Genomic DNA, 20,813 nt, shown 5'->3' with positions numbered 1-20,813 from the left:
AAATGAGAACTTGTTAAAAACACAAAATCTGAAGGAATTTTTCAGTTAGTTGAGGAATTTGGCTATGACGAAAAGTAGCCGTTTCACATGAAAACAGCTTTTATATTGGAAGAAAGCATGAAGCTGACAGGTCCAAGAATTGATCTGTTTTGATGAACACAGGCAGTATTCATTTATCAGCTACATTAAATAAAATACCAGTAATAAACTTGTCTTAAATAGCATCATGAAAGTCAGCCTCACAAAAGGAAAACTGATGTAGGATCTCAGCAGTTTCTACATGCAGACCTATGGAAGACAAAATTGGCTTACAAAGGCTTGCTTGGTTACTTGTGTGCCAAATAGGTTTGTGAAGGGGGCAGTGTCTTACTCTGTAAACAAAGAGAAGTGGGGAAAGCACAAAAGCTCCATCTTAAAGACTTTTATCAAGAACTTACTCTTTTTTGTCAATACTTTATTACTCCTGTGTAAGCTTAAAAGGTAGAATTGCTTCTTATACCATACTGCTGATTCTTTCTCGAGCATACCACTTTCTCCCTTGAGGCAGGACTGCTAAGTTTTCTGCCTTGACTGTGACTTGTAGGAAGAGAGCATATAAATAGAAATTCTGCTGACTCAGTTGTTTCAGCGAGGCATAGTGCTGTTAGCAGAGTACCCTGTGTTCCTGCACAGCTATGTGCACCTGCAGTTCCTTCCTTGCTTTGCAGTAGTTCCCTTTAAACTTTTTTTAGCCTTATTGGGGCTGGTTTTGAGGAGCTTAATTGCATTTAGAGATACTTGTCAATTTTATCTTAATTCTTAATACTTTCAACGTTTACAGCTTGCCTTCAGAGTCTGAGTGTAATAAAATGCTCAGAAATGAAGTCTGGTTTAACGTTTCTCCCACATGCATATAAAAATGTCACAGCCATCAGCATCCTTATCTGTTTGTGCTTTCTCTCCTGCTTCCCCTGGGCAAGCCTTGTTTCGTTTCCAGTCCGGGTAGAAGGCTTTAAATGTCTCTGCTCCTCTTCCTGTCCAAAATCAAGCTCATGTTAGTATGAATATGTTTTCCAAACCTTTATTGTCCTTAACAGGTTTTTTTGTGTGTGCGTGTCCCATCCTGTGGCAGTCTGTTGCCCCCCTACTGCCCCTAAATGTGACGTCCTAGTCTGTCAGGGCAGATTTTGATCTTACTGCAGTTTTAGGAAGTTGCTGTTAGAAGTCAGACCCTCAAAAACACAGGATGAAAGATGGAAGAAACGCAGCTGGGAAGAACATTTATCCAGCGTATGTTGAATAAAGCTGAGGGAACTAACAAATACAGATTTAGACTGTGGGGAAGAGCAGTGATGCTTTGGTAACAGAGTAAAAGGAAGCTGTGTATACATGTATTTCCTCAGAATTCAAATAATGCACTTATAAGCAGCAGATAATGTGTAATGAATTAACAGCAAAGCTGCACAGTATGTAACAAGACCCCTGTTGGCATAAAAGAAACAAGATCTTGCACCAAGGTACGTGAGGACATCATTAGGTTGTGATGCTTTTTTGGAAGGACTGTAGCAGGGACTAGAAGAGAAATTCTGTTGGATGGGGATCCAGTCACTTGATTCTAAAACTGTTCTGATCCTTATGCTTTAAATGTAGTTAATGGTCTTACATTTGTTCTTAGGGTATTCCTGTGGATTCACTGTTCAAGCACTATTTTTAACCTTTTCTTTAATGAAGCCAAACAATTGGGCTTTTTTTAGTCCAAGTAGAGTTGACAGGTGACTATTATATTTCATAATACAAAGAAAAGACCAAGAAAATCAACACCAAGCAGTTGAAATGTAATTGTTTGTTCCAACTGAAAGAGTGGAGAAGGCTGTGTTCTCAAAGAGGCAACCCTGAAAAGGACTGTTGAAGATTACTTCAGTGGCATAAAATGCTATTTTTTATTTTTTCTTTAAAAATAAAGTGAAAGTGGAAGTTGCTATGAGTTTATCAAGTTTGCTGTTGAGTAGGGACCAAATATTTTGATCATCATCTGATTTTGAGTAATAGTTATACTGAATCTGCTGTTTCTGTGCTCCAGCATCGCTCTAATCTCATTTTAGAATGGCCTCGATGTGTAGACCTGTATACCTGAGTAATCTTTGAAGTTAATCATACAGTGTTTAGTTGATCGCTCTGCCGTTGTATTTGCAAAGAGAAAGTAGCAATATAGTTTTAAAAAAGCTTCCTAAACCACTTTGAACATTTCAGTTATTCAGACTTTGAGCACATGTGTCTTCAGTAATGTTTATTGTAGTATCTAGAAGTCATCATGGCTCGGTCAGTTGGACCGTGATTTCCAGTTCACTCACTTTTTTGCAAGTTACACACAGCCATTTCTGAAAATACCTCTGTGGATTAAAAAAGAAAGTAATCCTTACAAATGGAGTTCTCCTCCCCAAGTCACATTACACACCATTAAAATACCTTTGTAACTAGATTATATTTTGATTTCCTCTGCCCAGTAAGTCTTTCTTTTGTGAACTGGCTCAGCTTCCAGAAAAGGTGCAGAAATTCCCTTATCCTGGAAAACCTATAGCATGGAACTTGGAGCACTTTTCTGGGACACAGGGAAGCATGAGTTTTGAAATACCTCAGGTTAGAGAGCAAATGGGATTCATATCTATGGCTTTTACCTAAGATATATGGGAATCATAAAGCCAGTATTACTGTTCAACCTAGTATCAGTAGAAAGGTGAATTTATTCCAAAGCAACTTGAAATCCGTAGGTGAGGTATTTGATGGCGCTATCTTCCAGATGCATCTTAAATGGTTATGCTCCATAAGAATGAGAGATCTTTTATCTCTTCTTTTATTGTTTCTTGTAAACTAGCTTTAGTTGCTGCTTCTCCCAGTACTGCTTCTGACGCTACATTGCAATTCCATTCCAATGTGCCAGATCTCTCAATATATCTTATAGGATATGCGGGCATTTAATTAGGACTATCGATCTAAGTCTGTAAGTCAACCGTATAAATTAAATACTTTGGGACTGAATGTCTAAATATTGAAGTTCCTTGTTGGGGGCGTTTCTCATTGTTCCTTTATATACCTGAGAGTTAGGTTACTGTCAGCCCTTTTACGAACCAGCTTCAGGCTACATGTAGAACTTCCAAAATTTTTGTGCAGTGCCAAGCTATTTAAAACATCTCATGGGGTTCACAAAAAGCATCCTAGTTATCCGGGAAGAAAATCAGTTGTGGCACCATTGAATTCATTTAGGAGAGGGAATGCTCCCCACTAGTTTGCTCAGGTTGTTTAGATCTGCATTGGAATGTAAGGGTATTTCGGGAAGACTTCAACATAATTACATGTTTCGTCCATTATTATACTCACCTTCCTAGGTCTGGCTCCAGCCAGTCTGCTTGGAACAATGGCAGTCCCTCCTAACTTGGTCAGGTCTGCTGCTCTCTTTTACCGTGTTTACAGTAGCTCTCTTCTGTCTTAATAGCACTAGTGTTAAACACGCATTAGGCTCAAGCTTACACGTTTTTAAGCTTTGGTGAATTTTACATTCTTGAATGAAAAGTCCAGTAGACTTCTCTGTTCTGTTTTATTTTCTTCTCCAGTCCTTTGCCATGCAAGTTTTTACTGCAAGAGGAAAAAAAGGGGACTAGTATATTTTGCATCGTTAATTAGGAGTGACAAATCAAAGTTTAAAATTTTTCTTTTGAAGAACAGATAATTGTGTAAAGGGAGAGATACAAAACTGAAACTGAATATAAATACTCCTCTAAAAATCTGCTGTTCAAAAACTTAATTTATCATTTACTTTTTAAATTGGCTTTAAAGTTTGAGAAAAGATTGATTCTGATGGACTGCAGTACAGTCCTTACATCATCTTACTTTTTGAATTGAAAAAAAAAAAAAAGCACATAACAGAATAATCATGTCACAGTGGCACTGGGGCCACATGGTCTGTAGCATGAATATACTCAGGTCATGCTGCTTGATCCCAAGACTAGACAAAAGCCTTTGATTCCACTTAGCAGAAAAGCCATTCAGAAGTTTCATCAAAAACTACTATGCTTATGTGTTTGTAGATTTGACCTGGGAGTGAGAAATTGTGTAACTATCTATCTGCATGTAATGTTGTAAGCTGTTGAAAGTACAGCTAGAAACCAGAAAAATAGTATCTAGTATCTAGAAATGTTCAATTATGGGGTCTGTTATCAAAACAGAAATTTATATCAAATGCAATAAGGTTTTTTTCATACTTGTTTCCAAAATAAGCCCTAGATAATGATGCTGGTATCTTAAATACTGATTTTTGTTTAAAAATATTTGGTTTTGAAGTGTTGAGGTTTAAAATTGCTGACTTCAGAGATTCAGCTTGTCTACAGAAGCCGAATAGTTTCTAACATCTTTAAAGAATGTAGCTTGTAGAGGTGAGACAAGAAACATGTAGCAAGCAAGTATTTTTGAGTAGCTGTGAACTCATTAGTGTTGCACTTAATGACATCGGGATATTAAAAGGATTTTTTCATTAAATAGTAGTAAGTAGACATACAGCCCTATCTATGCTCTGAGAATTTAGAATTTAGATCTTGATCATGTGGATCTGGAGTTCTTCTGTCTTGAGTCTGATAACTGCAACATTTCCCATTATGTGCTAAACCTTCAGAACAGTAACCCATGTTTATTAAAAAATGTGATTTTGTTAAGCCATAGTCACTTAATTTATAATTTTGCAGGTTTTTGTTGTGTGTATCACTGGAGATCTTAGGGAAGGTCTACCTAAAAAGATCTGGGAAGGCAGATTTTTGGTAACCATGTGGGAGAGTATGATATCATCTTGACATACGATGTGGAGAGTTCCAAACCATAGCAAAGTGCAGTAAAAAATAATGTGAGTTTTGATGTTTGAAGACTCTGAAAAAATATCTGTATTGCTGAAAGCTTGGTTTCCATTTCTGGGCTTTGGAGATATGTGTATGAGGATACTTCCTCCCCAGCCCCAATGCGGGTTTGCATGCTTCAGCATAAAGAAGCCTTTGACAGCATTATGTTTAACAGGGAAAAAATATGTTGTTGCTGCAAAGCACAGCAGTGTTTTGGGGAGGAAAAAAAAATGCTTTAGGGTATGGTTGATATGGTTTTGGTTTGGGTTTTTATTGCATCCAGAAATATTAAAAACTATTGAAGTCTGGGTATCTATAGATTTGTGTCCCACTGCTAATTTTCACCTGCGGTTCTTGCCTTTTCTCTCAGGTGGGACAGGCATAAAGTCTCAGCTATATGGATTCTTATGTCTGATAACACATACACTTTTTATGCAACTAATTTTCCCTTTTCAATGCCTTTAACCACTTATATCTACTGTGTTAACTGGTCCGTTTTCATACAGCTTTAGACTGGAAGGATCAGTGTCCTCCTGGCAAATTTGTTGTTTCCTTAAATCAAGCTGAAAACAATTACGGTGTTGGATAGGATGTTTGCTTATTTTGTTAATGATTGCCTGTCTTATAAAATGTTGGGAGGGTTGGGGGGGTATGGTAAGTGGTGCTTCTGGGTTGAGAGGTGTTGGTTTGGGGGTGTTCTGGTTTGGTTTGGGTGTCTTTGAAAATCATAGCTTCTACTCAGTAAAGTTTTAATCCAGTAGTTTATCTCCAGTGGTACTATCTCTTAAATATTTGTCATCCAGGTATGAATTTTCAGTATAAAGTAATGTGGGTTAACTCCTTTGGGAGCAGGTGTTCATTGAGATGCTATAAAATCAGTCTTGTGGTACGTTTTGTTGATATTTTAGGTGAAACTGCACACAAAATATAGTGTGAAAATAGTTGGTGTTTAATATAGTAGAGATCCCACGGAAGTGCTCACAGACCTAGAAGATGCAGTGATGTGAGAAATCTTCATTTTTAACTCCTCTTTTTAGGAGGAAGCAAGTTTTAAAAATAATCAAAAGGAGCAAAGAACGATCATTTAATACACCTTAGAACTGCAAAATTATACTACTTTTTTTTTTTTTTTTTTCTTCTGCAGCACCTTTTCCTGCACATCTACAGCAAATAGTTAGATTCTTTCCTATGCTTTCGCGTAGGCAGTTGTACCTACATATTGTTGACCATTTAGGGAATTCCGAGTGGCGTAACAAAAATTATTTTAATGCTGAAAGAGTTTGTATGTGCAGAAAGAATGTCATCATTCTAGAGACAAAGCTAAAAGGCAGTAAAACTCAAAAGGAGATGATTAGTGGTGGGGTGTAGGGTAGGGGGAATAAATAATGAAGAGCAGGAAAAAAAAAATCCTGTTTACCTATGTAATAATTATACAAGAAAAGGAGAGGAAGAACACAAAGGACAGGTAAGAATAATTTAAGTACAGACAGAATTTTCTTAAATTTGGAGATTTTTTTCCTCAGTTATGTTTATAATTAACCTAATTTTTCCACAGGCTGTAAGAAATTTTGTATTTTCCTCTCAAAAAGCTGCATATGTAACAAAATTAAAAATGAAAATGCTGAAAATAATGTTGAAATGATAGAATATTAAAATTCCTCATTCATCTCTCAGTGTAGGGTTTCAGAATCTAATAGTAATACAGAGATACAGGTTGCCTTGCTGTGCATTTTATTATACCAGAGCAGATCAGTGTGTGTTCCTCCGTACTTTCTTGAATTTTTTTAATCATGAAACATTCAGTGTAACAATGTTACATAAAATAATTATTGCAGTTAAATTAAATATGCAAATATATTTTAAAAACCAGCCAATTTAAAGTGGGGAAACGATGCGAAGACTGTGACTTTGCTTCATAACTGAATGTGCATGTATCCCTGTAATGGTTTTGTAGCCAAATAATTCTGTTAATTCTTCCTAATTACTGTTTTCATTGTAGTTAAACATGAGCCATAACTACATTTATGTCTAGGTACAGGCAGTAATACATTAAAAAAGATTTTAGTTTTGATTTACTTTCAGTTTTTAAAGCGATTCTCCTGTGTTATTTTCTCTTGTCTTTCTGGGAGAAAACTGATATGGCCTCAAAACAGCATAAAGTTAGTCCAGTGATCAAAGATTTTATAGAATAAGTATACAAATAAAATTTCCAGTGATACAGTAATACCTGATATCAGCACAGTAATGTTTTTTTTCGGGGTGTGGCCTGTTTAGTTTGTTGAACATCTAACAAGTCTGTACTGACAGAAGTGCTTGCTGCAGGTATGAGATACTTTTGAGTCTGGGAAGATTCACTTCATATAAAAATAGTGTCGTTAACCCATATCACCTATCATCAACTGTTAGTGAATAATTTGGCCATAATGGAAACGAAGTTAAAATTACATCCTTGTAACAGGAAGAAGTTTAAACAGAGACTTTTATCTGCTCTTATGATGTATGTTTTCAGGTAATTCAGGAGGACTACCTTTCATTCTCTAATTTGATATATTGGTCAGTGATATCTTTCCCTCCTGTCTTCTTTCTGGAAGGTGGTCTTGGAATGCACATTAAAGAAGGACCTTGTTTACAACAAAGTTACTCCTACTTTTTACCACTGGAAGATTGATGACAAAAAGTTTGGCCTCACATTTCAGAGTCCTGCTGATGCAAGAGCATTTGACAGAGGTATTCGGAGAGCAGTAGAGGATATTTCTCAAGGTAAGTATTTCAGGTGAAGGGGTTGGCAGGGCAGGGGGATGGTGTTGAGTGTTTAGTAAATGAGGTAAGTCAAAGCACTTTGCATAACAGAATCACAGAATCAATCAGGTTGGAAGAGCCCTCTGGGATCATCGAGTCCAACCATTGCCCTGACACCACCATGTCAACTAGACCATGGCACTAAGTGCCATGTCCAGTCTTTTCTTATACACATCCAGAGATGGTGACTCCACCACCTCCCTGGGCATCCCGTTCCAATGTCTAATGACCCTTTCTGAAAAGAAATGCTTCCTAATGTCTAACCTGAACCTCCCCTGTCGAAGCTTGAGGCTATGTCCTCTTGTCCTATCGCTAGTTGCCTGGGAGAAGAGGCCGACTCCCACTTCACTACAACCTCCCTTCAGGTAGTTGTAGACTGCACTAAGGTCACCTCTGAGCCTCCTCTTCTCCAGGCTACACAACCCCAGCTCTCTCAGCTGTTCCTCGTAGGTCATACCCTCCTCTGGACTCACTCCAACACCTCAACATCTTTCTTGAAGTGCGGGGTCCAGAACTGGACACAGTATTCAAGGTGCGGCCTCACCAGTGTCGAGTACAGAGGGACGATCACTTCCCTAGACCGGCTGGCTATATTATTCCTAATAGAGGCCAGGATGCCATTGGCCTTCTTGGCCACCTGGGCACACTGCTGGCTCATGTTTAGCTGGCTGTCGATCAGCACCCCCAGGTCTCTTTCCGCCAGGCCACTTTCTAACCACTCTTCCCCCAGCCTGTAGAGCTGCATGGGGTTGTTGTGGCCGAAGTGTAAGACCCGGCACTTGTTCTTGTTGAACCTCATGCTGTTGGTCTCGGCCCATCTATCTAACCTGTCCAGATCCCTCTGTAGGGCCTTCCTACCCTCCAGCAGATCGACACTCCCACCCAGCTTGGTGTCATCTGCAAATTTACTGAGGGTGCACTCAATCCCTACGTCTAGATCATCTATAAAGATACTGAACAGCGCCAGCCCCAGAACTGAGCCCTGGGGAACACCACTAGTGACCGGCCGCCAGTTGGACTTTGCCCCATTCACCACCACTCTCTGGGCTCGGCCATCCAGCCAGTTTTTAACCCATTGAAGAGTCCACCCATCCAAGCCCTGGGCAGCCAGTTTGTCCAGGAGGATGCTGTGGGAGACAGTGTCGAATGCCTTACTGAAGTCTAGACAGACTACATCCACAGCCCTGCCCTCATCTACTAAGCGGGTCACTTTGTCATAGAAGGAGATCAGGTTGGTCAAGCAGGACCTGCCTTTCATGAATCCATGTTGGCTGGCCCCGATGCCCCGATTGTCCTGCATGTGCCGTGTAGTGGCACTCAGGATGATCTGTTCCATCACCTTGCCTGGCACCGAGGTCAGGCTGACAGGCCTATAGCTCCCTGGATCATCCTTCCGGCCCTTCTTGTAGATGGGCGTTACATTTGCTAATTTCCAGTCAGCTGGAACTTCTCCAGTTAACCAGGACTGCTGGTAGATAATAGAGAGTGGTTTGGCAAGTTCGTTTGCCAGTTCCTTCATTACTCTGGGGTGAATCCCATCCGGGCCCATAGCCTTGTGGGTGTCCAATTGGCACAGCAGGTCACTAACCATATCCTCCTGGATTACGGGGGCTTCACACAGCCCCCCATCCCTAACTTCAGGCTCTGGGGCCTGAGTCTCCTGAGGACAACTGGTCCTGACATTAAAGACTGAGGCAAAGAAGGCATTGAGCACCTCTGCCTTTTTCTTATCCCTATCCCCTGACACTACACTACCCTCCTCATTCAGCAAGTGGTGGAGGCTCTCCTTGACCCTCCTTTTGCTGTTAATATATTTGTAGAAACTTTTTTTGTTATCTTTGACCGCAGCAGCCAAATCAAGTCCTAATTGAGCTTTGGCCCTTCTAATCTTCTCCCTATGTGACCTAGCAACATCTCTATAGACCTCCCAAGTTACCCGACCCTTCTTCCAGAGCAAATAGGTTCTCTTTTTTTTCCTTAAGTTGTAGCCTAAGTTCTCTGTTAAACCAGGCTGGTCTTTTTCCCCAACAGCTTGTCTTCCTACACACTACACATTAATGCTGACAGTATTTAAGGATACGGATTGATCTATAGCATATTGAGATTTTAACAGTTTTAAAATAGTACTTCTGGCATTTCTAAAGTGCCGTTCATCCAAGGGTCTTAACTTGTTTCACAAACACTAATAAGGTAATTCCCCGAAACATCCCTACATAATAAAACATTGTCTCTGTTTTTTAGAGATGAAGAAACGGAGGAAGCTAGAGTGTTACAGTGTCTTGGATCTTCTTCTCAGAAGCTTATTACAGCTTCTGTGTTCTTAGAGGATAAGCTATGAAGTTGAATTTGAGACCCCTCCAGTTCTCTTTTTATCTGCACATACTTTCAGTTAATAGTTTTATTGGTCTGCTAACAGCTGACAGAATAGTTGTGAGGGCACGTTTATATGGGACGTTAGAAGAATTTACTCTTAATATTAATAGGGCTAACTGGTTCCAGAGCTTCACTGACCTCATGGAAACTAGTGAGCAAACTGAAGATCATCAAGCCTCAAGCTGAAAATATAATAAATATATTGTTGGATGGGGAGAAGGAGGCAGGGAGGAGAACAGGTGTCTCCTGAATGAAAAGAACCTCTCTTTCAGGCTTGTAAAAAGTAACTCAAAGGGAGAAATTTAAACAAAATATTCTGTCCTGTGATGTGCTGTAAATTTAGAGATTTAGTGTGTGTTATATTAGCAAAGGGAGAAACATGTTTCTGAAGGGAAATGCTTTTTGACATACTAGAATGGCTTCTTTTGAATTGTGCTGATATCATCCATCTACTTGCAGGAGAAAATTAGAGAACATATGAGTCCTTTTCTCTCCTGGGGTTTCACAGTTCTAGTTTCTGCTGATTTATAGCAAAATATAGCACAGCATGCATTCATGCCAACCAAATGTATTTGCCTTTAATTTTCAAAATGCTACATTAACAAGAATATACTCCCTTGCTTCTGACTTCTGATGATACCTTGAAAATTCTTTTACAAGGAAGGTGTGAACAAGAGAGAGGAATGTGGCTAGGAATACTCAGTATGTAAAATACATAATGTAGAAATGAATAGTACTTGTTAAAATCAATACTTATTAAAATCAACTTGAAATACAGTTATCTACTGGTTAAAAAAGTAAACAAGCATATTTATATCATCATAGCTGGATATTGAAGGACAATGTGGACTACTGGAAGCAGTAAACTGTAAATAAAAAGGCAGTAACCTTGTCTATTTTGTTTTTTTTTTTTTAACTTTTTCTGTAGGTTATCCACCTTCCCAAAATGATGTTGAAGTGGCAGAAGACTGCTTTCAAGTGAGTATTTAAATTTTTAAATTAATTGTGCAGTTATTTTTTGAAGAAATTCATTGAACAGTTTTTGTTTTCATGAGTGAGAATAAGCAAAATAAGAGCAATAGCAAAATTCAGTTTCATGAAATAAGCTCCAGAACAGTTATCTAGAAGCCTTACAATATTGTCTGTCCTAAACTTAAGTAGTCAATATTTCATCAATAGGATGATTAACCATCCTGAGTTTAATTTTTAAGTTTACAATGTCAGTTCCTTCTTCTGGGAGAAAAATAAGAGTCAGTAATCTTCTTTTACATGCACATCCTATTTGTTTTCCTAGATTTCACTCTGCAGTGATAGACACTTGTAACATTGTATGGTTAGAGTTGAAAAGATGCTGAGATAACAGTTAAAAGAATCTAGTCCAAACAAGGACGGAAGTTCAGATAATTTTTAAAAACACACTGAAGATAAAACAGTCTCGTGTTGAGATTCAAATTTTTATTGGTCCTTATTTGCACCATTTGATTTCTATAGGTCGTAATGGCATAAGAGGTAAAAACTTAGCTCCTACTATACTTCAGAGTTACAATGCTTTACACAAATACCGTATCAAGTACTGTAACACTGATGTGTAGCACTGCTTTGTAATATCGAAGAATCCGTGTAATTGAAAAGCCAGTATAAACAAGTCTTATGAATACACATATACAGTAAATAGCTGTAATATAACTGAGTAAAAACCTACTTGTGTCTATGTGTACTTGTCACCTCTTCTTTCCTATTTACAGTTTCAGGGAAAGTCTTGGCTTTATTCATGCATACGTTCAGTTTTCAGAGTGCAGATATTTAAATTAATATGAAGCTGATACAGAAACAAATTGAATCAGGGGTCTTTGCGACTATTCAGAAAACTGGTAGTGTTCCTAAGTGGTTTCTTGAGGGAAAGAGTTTTGTCATTTATGCGATATTAAATTCTTTATCAGTGTAGATAGATGCCGTGTAGAACCTCTGCAACAAAAAATCAAGAAAATTAGCAGCCTACTTTGAAGATATGGGTAAGAATCAAATTATGATAGGAGACTGAGAGTCAAATATTTAGAAAGGATACTGCAATGCAGTGACAATGCAGAAGAGTCTCCTGACTTCTTTCGATTTTATGGTAGAAGAAATGTATCTCTCTGTATAAGTGTTGGCTGTGCAACCACCTGTTGTTCTTTATTTGCAGTGCTTTATTTTAAGACACTTCAAAGTAAAATTGCTATAAATATTAGATATTTTGGATTTAAAATAGGAATGAGATTTTGACAGGGTGGAGGAAATGTGTGCCAGAGTTAATGCAATCCTTAATCAGGTTTTAAAAAACTTGTTTAAACATGCTTTGTTTGAAGGATTAATAATTGAGCAATTTCTACAGGCCTAATGAGATTAGAGAAAACTAATTACCTCTTGATTATGCTGCCTAGTTACTATGTTTCCATATAAGGATGCCAAAATTGAAGGAAATATCTGTGCTTCTTCATATTTACAAAGTTTTTTATTGTGAAAGTGGAGAAAAGTGTATTTACATCATCTGTTCTGTATAGGTATAAATATAGATGATGTAGATTTACTTTATATATATTAAAAAAAAAACCCCACACATATATTTTAAAAAATACTCTCTATATACATCACTTACAGGTACAAACAATCCTGTTTGGTGCAAACTGTTACATTCCAGACAGGAACACATGTTTCATGACTTCACCACAACACACATTGCCTAATTGTGGATTCATGCTGTGGATAGATGGCAAGAATTACCTCTTTTTTTCTAGAGGCAAAAAGGCTAGCCCATCTCTCTTACCATATCTCTGCATACCAAAGTAAAATAAAAGGTACTAGAATTGCCTATCGATAACAATGCCAGACGGGGGGGGACGGGGAGGGGGAAGAAATGCAGGAAAGGCTGAACCCACTCTGATTTAGCTACGCTTCATCTAAATCAGGTTTATGTAACAGTAACGAAGCCATAATTACAGGGTTATGTCTAGTCATCAAGAATATCTTGGGAATACAAAATAGTGTACATTCTCCTCCAAATGATTAATTCCTTCCCCCTTCCAAGACTGATACTGTTGTAAGTGGAACTTGATACCCCAGGTTTTTATTAACTTGAAAGACTGCTAAGGCCATTTTGTTTAAAGATAATATATTATGTATTTGAAGTCATGCTGACTTGTCCCCCCTTCTTCCAACGCCACTACAAAGACCTACTGATTTTCTTTTTCCACCTGTTTATTCTATAAGCTGTTTTCCCAAGTCTCTAATAGTATTTTTGAGTAAGTTTTGGAGTGTATCTATGCACGGGCATTTTTGAGTGTGGAGAGAATGTTAAAGAGCAGGTTGACACTTGGATATGACGGCAATAGGATGTTTGTTGTTTCGTCAGAGCAACCTTCCAGAATTGTAATCTGTAACCTCTAAGGAATGTACAAAAGATCAAGTAGTGGAGCTACTCCATTTAATTAAAAATATTAAGTAGTCATAAGATGTTTCTAAAATAGCAGAATATCAAAAAGAAAAAACGGTTATTTCACACTTCCTTTTTGTAGCATGTTTGTTAATGCACTTAGATTTTTGTCTATACCCTGTAGTAACTATCATGTGTGTTGGTATTTTTCAGTTTCGTTTCTTAGTTAGTGCGGTAGGTAGAGTGCCCAGGATATCATCAAGATATATTTGAAAATAGTACTTTTGATAGGTCTTTGTCAGTTACATCATCTGCTGTCAAGGTGTTTTGCCTGTGCTATTCCAGTCATCTTACACAGCAGGAATCCTATATTTAGTGCATATTTGAAGTATGAATATAGTATGCAGTTTGTACATAAATTTCATTAACGGTGTTTTTTTTTAAAAATGAAGATGATTAGTGATGTAGAAAGCAAAACATGCTTCATAAGTTGTTATACTGGCTGGTTATATTCGGTGCTATAGAGAGCAAATAAAGTGATCCAAATAAGATCAAAACACATAGCCTTCTGATGTAGTCAGTGGCGCTGCTGTTAAACCTCAATGCCTACTTGTAGTAAGTAGGCCTATATTACTACATTTTATAGAAGTAGCAAGCAGAAATAAGCGTTGTCCAGAACTTGTATGTGCAACTCTTGAATGCAAATCCAAAAATTGAACTCTTACCTTGTGCTTTCTAGGCTAGCATTTTGCTCTCTATACTGTATCTTGGGTCACTAGATTTATTTTTTTTTTACATTCTTTAAATAAAATCTCTCAGAGAAAGCATTCTTCTTACTGAAGATGAAATTTGTCATTTTAAGAAGACATAGCTTCATTATAGCGTCTTGAGATGCTCAGTTGTTCACAAATAATGTTAAAATCGTGGTCTTAAAAAAAAATACCATCACTTAAAGGTGTCTGTACTTGCTTGTAAAGGTTGCTTAAATGATTACAATTACCTTTAGTTGTTTAATGAACATATTATACGCAAATTGTTTATATCATTAAATAAGCCTTAGTCTTACTAGATTTATTTCAAATAGAAATATACAAATTAGTTAATGCAGAGCTTCCTGTAATGTTTGTAAATGGGTCCTGGGAACGTATATATATATACTTATATGGAAATATACACTGGGAATTTGTTTTGGTAGAAGATTTGGGTTTTTTTGGTATAAACCCAGGTGTTTTGAATGCAGTAGACAAGCCGCTTGTTTCAGTCAGTTTACTTTCTTGTTCAAAGATTGGCTCAATTCTTTTCCTCTACCAAGTATAAACTTCTTGCTCCAAAAGTCATCTAGCTTAACTGAAAAAATGTAAAAATCAGAATTTTTTTTTTCTTAGAAGTAAATCTAACTAAATGAAATCTAGAGCTCATGCATTTAAAAGTATTTTTATGTGGGTTTTGGATGCTGAAATGCCCAAGTCTTGCTTTTGAGAACTGAAAAATTAGAGCAGTTGAGTCTTAATTTCTTTCAGGTTTTGTTGATTCAGCCATACTGGTGTTATTTATAGGCTACCAACACATTTTAACAGTTTTGAAGTAATAAGAATTGGAGCACTTATGCTTTTGAGTTTCTTACTGCTGGCAGAAGGCAACTGTCGACTGGTAAATTATAAGCGGAAAAAAAAGTTTGGCTTGTTCTTTCAGAAACAGGTACATTGGGCTTTTTGTCAATATGAAGGGGAAAAGGCCTGCAACTTACATGCATCTTAAGTGGTTTTGGTGCAGATAAGGAAGACATAAATGGTTCATGTGCCTCTTTGTAAATACCCTAGTTAGTGACCTCTTTGTAAATGCACTATTCAGTGACCATTCAGTTTATTTTGTCTATAACAAAAGGTTCGCAGAAGTTTTATTTTACAAAATAACCTGACATTATGACTTGTAAGGAAATGTGGAATAATTTATCCTTGACACTATTGTTTTTATAGAGAAGAAAACATTATATGATAAAACACTAAAGATCAGCAATATTTAGTGCACTCAATAAATTTGCTAGGTGTAGTTCCTAGAACTGAAAGTAATACTAATTTATATTATCCATTTAAAATAAATCTAATAATATAGTGTGCTAAAATTATTTGGGTTTATTAAGCTTTTTTGTGGAGTAGTATTTAAAAAAGAGGAGGAAATACACATTCTTCTTTCTCAGCAGTATCCTTACAGCCTCTTTATATCTTCATCTGTCTCTTATCTCCTGAGTTATGCTTTGTGTTTTAATTTATTAGTTCCTTCCTTGGAATTCCTAAAAACCTCTAGTATGCTTAAAAATATTCAGGTGGAACAGCCTTGGAAGAGGCATGTCAAATGCCTTATTTTTTACTTTAGACTGTACAGAACAACCAGAGTAATCTAGGTAATATTTCAGTCCATGTCAGAAATATATACCTGATTATAATAGAGTTTCTTTGCCAAATATGAAAATAGTTGCTCCATCAGTCTTAGAAATAGCTAAAGCAGAAGGAAGTTATTCAAATGTTTTTGAAACCTGTATCATTTATTCACGATTAAAAAATTGAGGAAAAAACATTTAGCATCAAACAGCAGCTTTTCAGGCCTCAGGGGAACTAAATACAAGAACTGGGATGCAACGGAAATGTGGTCTTTCCTCCATCCTTCTGTGTAATCATTAAATGTACTCAGAGCAGAACATTTTTAAACAATGTTTGCAGAACAATGTTGAATTCTCTCCCAGACTTAGCTCTGGCAAACTGGGAGAAGTAAGGAGAGAAAATTTGAAGAAGAAGGGAAGCTCAGTCTGGTTTTCATTTTCTCCACAGCTGTCATCTGGCTTTGAATTCGGCTGGAGAGCTACAGCTGGAGTCACTTTATTGCTTTACCCGGCATCCTTTTGCCTGCGCGCACAGAAATGTTTTAGTAGTCTTAGAAAAAAATTCAGAGTATCTCTTAGCAACCATAGGACAGTAATTATTATACCAGCAGCTGGGAGCAAACCAGATTTCCGTTGTGCATTAAAAACTGGCGTAGGTTACTTTACCGATGATACTGAATAACCTATGCCAGTACTGTACTTCACAGGCTGTGGTTAAAGGATATTGAATGTGGGCGGTGTAATTGCTTTAGACAGTAGAAAAGGGGAATGTGTGCATCTGTGTTTGTGTGTAGTATTCTGTATATTTAATACACCAAGCTTAGTTCTTGTGGAAAACTTTACATGTTCGCTTTTCACTTAAATGCATTTTCAATACAATAGCATTTTTGTTTCTAAGGCCTCTCCCTTCATGTTGTCAGTGTTTCCTTTACAAATGCGGGGTTTCAGGTGTTTATGACCTTGTCATAAAACGTGACATTGGAGCAGGAAGTGTCATCCAAAGAAAGCCTTTTTGATACTAATAAACGTGTATCTAGACTATCAGTTTAATTAAAAATACAGAGTTCAGGATATTCATCTGGCATTTCCATGCTTCTGCATAGTGAATATTTATAGGCTAAATAAGATCATAACTGACCTGGTCGCTTTTCATTTTTCACAAATACCAGAAGTTAGGATGTGTCCGCTTACCTGTAGTGTCTAGATTGGTAGGCTGAGCGTTGTGCTTTCCGAACAGCTGTCTCACGAGTTCTTGCCTTGCAAAGGTCAGATGCCTTTCTCTGTCTCCTGCCACCCCCAAATTTGTCCTTGAAGTCAGTTAGCTTGAATTGTGGTGACTGTGTTGGACTTTTATAAAAGCATTCCTTTATAATTGCTGCGTATAGGGCACAAAGGCTTGCTTTAAGATTAAGGTTTATATTTCATACATCAGTGTCTGGCACTGCTACTTAGCACCGTAATAGATGATCAGTGTTTGTATCCTTTATTAGATGGAGCGCTTCTTGACTGCCAAGGGGAGCAAGTGTATCTGTCTGTGTGAGCACGTGCATGTGTCCTTTTTGCTCGATATGGTAGGTAGTTTATTTCTGAAGAAAAAAAAGGTGTGAGTCACCTGCAGGGACAGGAAATAATGCAGGCTGTTGCAAATCTCACCCAGGGATAAAGACTGGCTTGTGGGTAGTATGTGTTTTTTCCCTGGGAAGGAAGGAGGAGTAGTCCCTGCAGCTCTCATCCTTCTTTCTAGACCACTCAAATCGATAATAGCTGGGGGGTTAAGGGGGTTAGGTAGTGCTTATCACTGTGGTTTCTGTAAAATAGCTTCTAGATGTTAAGTGTGTTCCTAGCTTAAATAGTTTCTGCTTGTGAGCATTTATAACGTTGCTCAAACCAAAAATAGTTGTAGGCATTTCTTTCTCATTCTGAATGCAGCTCTCCTGTGGATTGAACCAGTGTTCTGGAAGCTTTTTATGTCATTGGGCAATGTACCTGCAGGAGTACCTCCTGCTAGGAAGATGTTTGATATTGCACTAATATTTTATGCTTTTTGCTGTTAAAATAAGTATATATCCATGAAATCTAACTCTTGCCAGTCATTTCAACATTTCTTTTGTACTCCTTTCCCAACAGTGTTTGACCAGAAAATTTAATTTTGACAGCAACAGGGTTGATTGCTTAGTGGTGTTGCCATGCTCAAGGATCTGCAAAAAGTACTTCTTTCGGAGTTTTGCCTGTCTTCAAAATTTTTCAGTGGAACTTTAACCTGCTTGAGCTATTGTCTTTCATGGGATGTATTCTCTCTAGTGTTAACTGAAGCTGATCATTAATTAATTACTAATTTTAATGTTTTTTCCACTCAGGGTGCTTCTGAACAATATATAAATTCTTAGTGATGTGATTATTTTCTTTCTCCTGAAGATGAGCTACAGAACAGCTACTTCCACTTTATGCAGATGTCTTAGAATTTGATACATTAGGCTTTTATGTACATGAGGTGCTAATGTAATCCCAGAATAAGTTCGTTAAGTATTTTGATAAATGAAAACTAATGATTCAGTGTTGGTACTTAACCTGCCAAAACCTGAGGTTTTCCTCTGCCTCAGTAGTTTTCTGCAGTGTTTTTATTGTTTCCCCCTTAATGTTTTCTTGATATATACAAATCCTTATAATAAAGCTGAAACATTCTCATTGCTGGAAGCTGGATGATGCCAGGATTTTCTCAGTGCTATCAGATGATGACAGCCAGTTAACTTTACAGCATCTCTCAATACAAACAAACCGTTGTACAGTACATTTTTTGGCAGCCCAATGGGATTTGTATCAATATGCTTTACTGTATCCTAAGTATATTCCAGTCAGTTAAGCTTAAAGAATGAGAACTGTTTGTTTTTCTCTTCTTTTCAGAAATTGGGTCATCTCACAAGCCAATATTCCACCCAAACATACTTCCTCTTCCTTCTTCTGAGTGACACATGTCCTGCAGATATCTTCTTATATGTTGCCACATGGTCTCATTTTTGTATCAAATTGCCTGATATAACCTTAATTTCAAAAAGACAGTCAATAGTTGTTTAATACACACTTGCTGTAATTAGATATTTTAGTGGAGCCAGTATATGTTAAAACTGACTTTCTGTTCCTTTCCAGCTGATCTTGCTTTTAATTTGTTAAAAGGTCAGACTAGCTTTTGCCGTATTGGTCTCAGAAACTTTTTCCTCCAAGTGTATATTTGTAAATACTGGCAGCCTCATGGGTCGTTAGAGAAACCGTAATATCAGAGACTGGGCTAATCTCTCCTTCCTTAAACAAGTTCCTCAGTCTGATTTGGCAACTGAGTTACAAAGGCATGTATCTCTAATGCCCATTTTGTGTACGCTCTGCAGAGAAGGAACTCTTGTTTTCCAAGGCTGACTCATAGTAAAGAAAATATTTGTCTACTTAGAAGTACTTTAAAAAAGTGTATGTAAAAATACTTGTGTTTTTAGATGCCTCAAACACGTTACATAGAATATTAATGCATTTATGTATGAACTCGGTGGTTTTGGTGTGCTTTTTGTATAAATGCAAAATCATTTCAAGAGAGTTCTTATGTATTCTAGACTACTCAAGAAAATACATCAGGTTCATTAATGAAAGATCACCTTTTCCAACACGAAACTGTAGTAACCAGTGAACCTTACAACAGTGCAAATTTAAGGCCTTCAGCATTTGAGGATTTCAACACCAGGAGAGCCTGTTTTCCTAGCCAACCTAACCAGGTAAGACTACCAAGAAAAGAAGCAGTTCTTACTTTGCTTGCTGCATTAATGGCACTGTACGTAGTTCCTGACAAGAAAGCATTTTCATTCTAAGTCCCTATATGTAGTATTATACTCTCAGATTCTTGAAATGACCAATATAAGCTTTGCAGCTGAAATATTACCACTTTATTATGGCAGAGGTAGAGCTTTGTGAAGTTAATTTAATTGTGCTTGTAGTACAGCAGACTATGTGAGTAAATCTTTCGCTTTCTTTGAAGTCAGATTTCTGTATTACAGACTTCTGTATCTGCAGCCTTGAAAAGCTGTTTAAATTTGTTCAGAAAATGTTAATTTGCCATGAGCTCAATCTCAGTTACATGTATACTAATATTGTTTTGATTAGAAATATTGAAAAGGATCTTCTAAATTGATATCTTGGATGAATTACACAGTGAGGCACTTTTGCTAAATATTTTTAGTGAAACATTGTTTATGCTTTCTAACTGCCTGTTTAAAATATTCTATTCTGGTACAGAAAGGAAAACAGTATATCAGTTATGCATGAAAAGTATTAAGCTATTGGAAAACAGATTCTTAAAACAACAAAAAAAAACCACTAATGTGAGGAAGGCTGAGGTACAGACACTTTTTTTAAGAGGTCATATTTATACAACATTAGATTGGAAAGGCAATGTTACAGCTTTCCTTTAACAATATACATTTTGCTTTTTTCTAAGCCTCAAAGAAGTGACAGGTTTTGTAGACTGTAGAAGTAGACCTAAGAGTGAGATGGATAATAATTAATTTGTGGGTCTTATGTTTAGAAGCAAACACATGGGAAGCTTTTTAGAATAAGCTTAATAACAGAAGTCAAAGCAGAATGCAAGTTCAAGTATTTGTGAACACTTCATCAGAAAATACTTCTGCTCCTTGAAATAAAGCTTTTTAATACACTTGGTCATTCTTGCAAAGAAAGATAGGATTGTATTAAAGTCTTGGATCAACTGCTTTCTAACTGCTTTATTGGGCAAAAGAAGCAAACAGTGTTATCTGGAGAACTAGCTACAGAGCTTGAAATTATGAACGTACAATTTTTAATCATTGATCTGCTCCAATTGTCTGTTTGTGTAAGTCACCTCATACTTTCCTTTGTTCTGTTTATCAAGAGGTACGTCTTTTTCCCTCTTCCCATTTACTTGCAGAGAGAATTTTAAAATTTCTTAGAATATAATAGGTGGGTGATTAGGTTATTGCAGCTA

At 37.1% G+C, this 20,813-nt stretch overlaps 1 protein-coding gene across 3 annotated transcripts in view; it reads left to right on the top strand.

Annotated features, from left to right (window-relative positions):
- The window catches only part of SPRED1 (sprouty related EVH1 domain containing 1), a 68,064-nt gene that overhangs the window by 35,644 nt on the left and 11,607 nt on the right, over positions 1 to 20,813 (top strand). For all 3 annotated transcript variants that reach the window (XM_068398779.1, XM_068398780.1, XM_068398781.1), the window contains 3 exons: positions 7,451 to 7,619; positions 10,960 to 11,009; positions 19,414 to 19,572. In XM_068398779.1, the coding sequence (XP_068254880.1) occupies positions 7,451 to 7,619; positions 10,960 to 11,009; positions 19,414 to 19,572 (378 nt within the window). The remainder of the gene's footprint in view (positions 1 to 7,450; positions 7,620 to 10,959; positions 11,010 to 19,413; positions 19,573 to 20,813) is intronic.

Source organism: Nyctibius grandis, chromosome 4 (assembly GCF_013368605.1).
Source record: "Nyctibius grandis isolate bNycGra1 chromosome 4, bNycGra1.pri, whole genome shotgun sequence".
NCBI lineage: Eukaryota > Metazoa > Chordata > Aves > Nyctibiiformes > Nyctibiidae > Nyctibius > Nyctibius grandis.
Note: the sequence above shows the minus strand (reverse complement) of the source record. Positions and strands in the feature narration are given on the sequence as shown.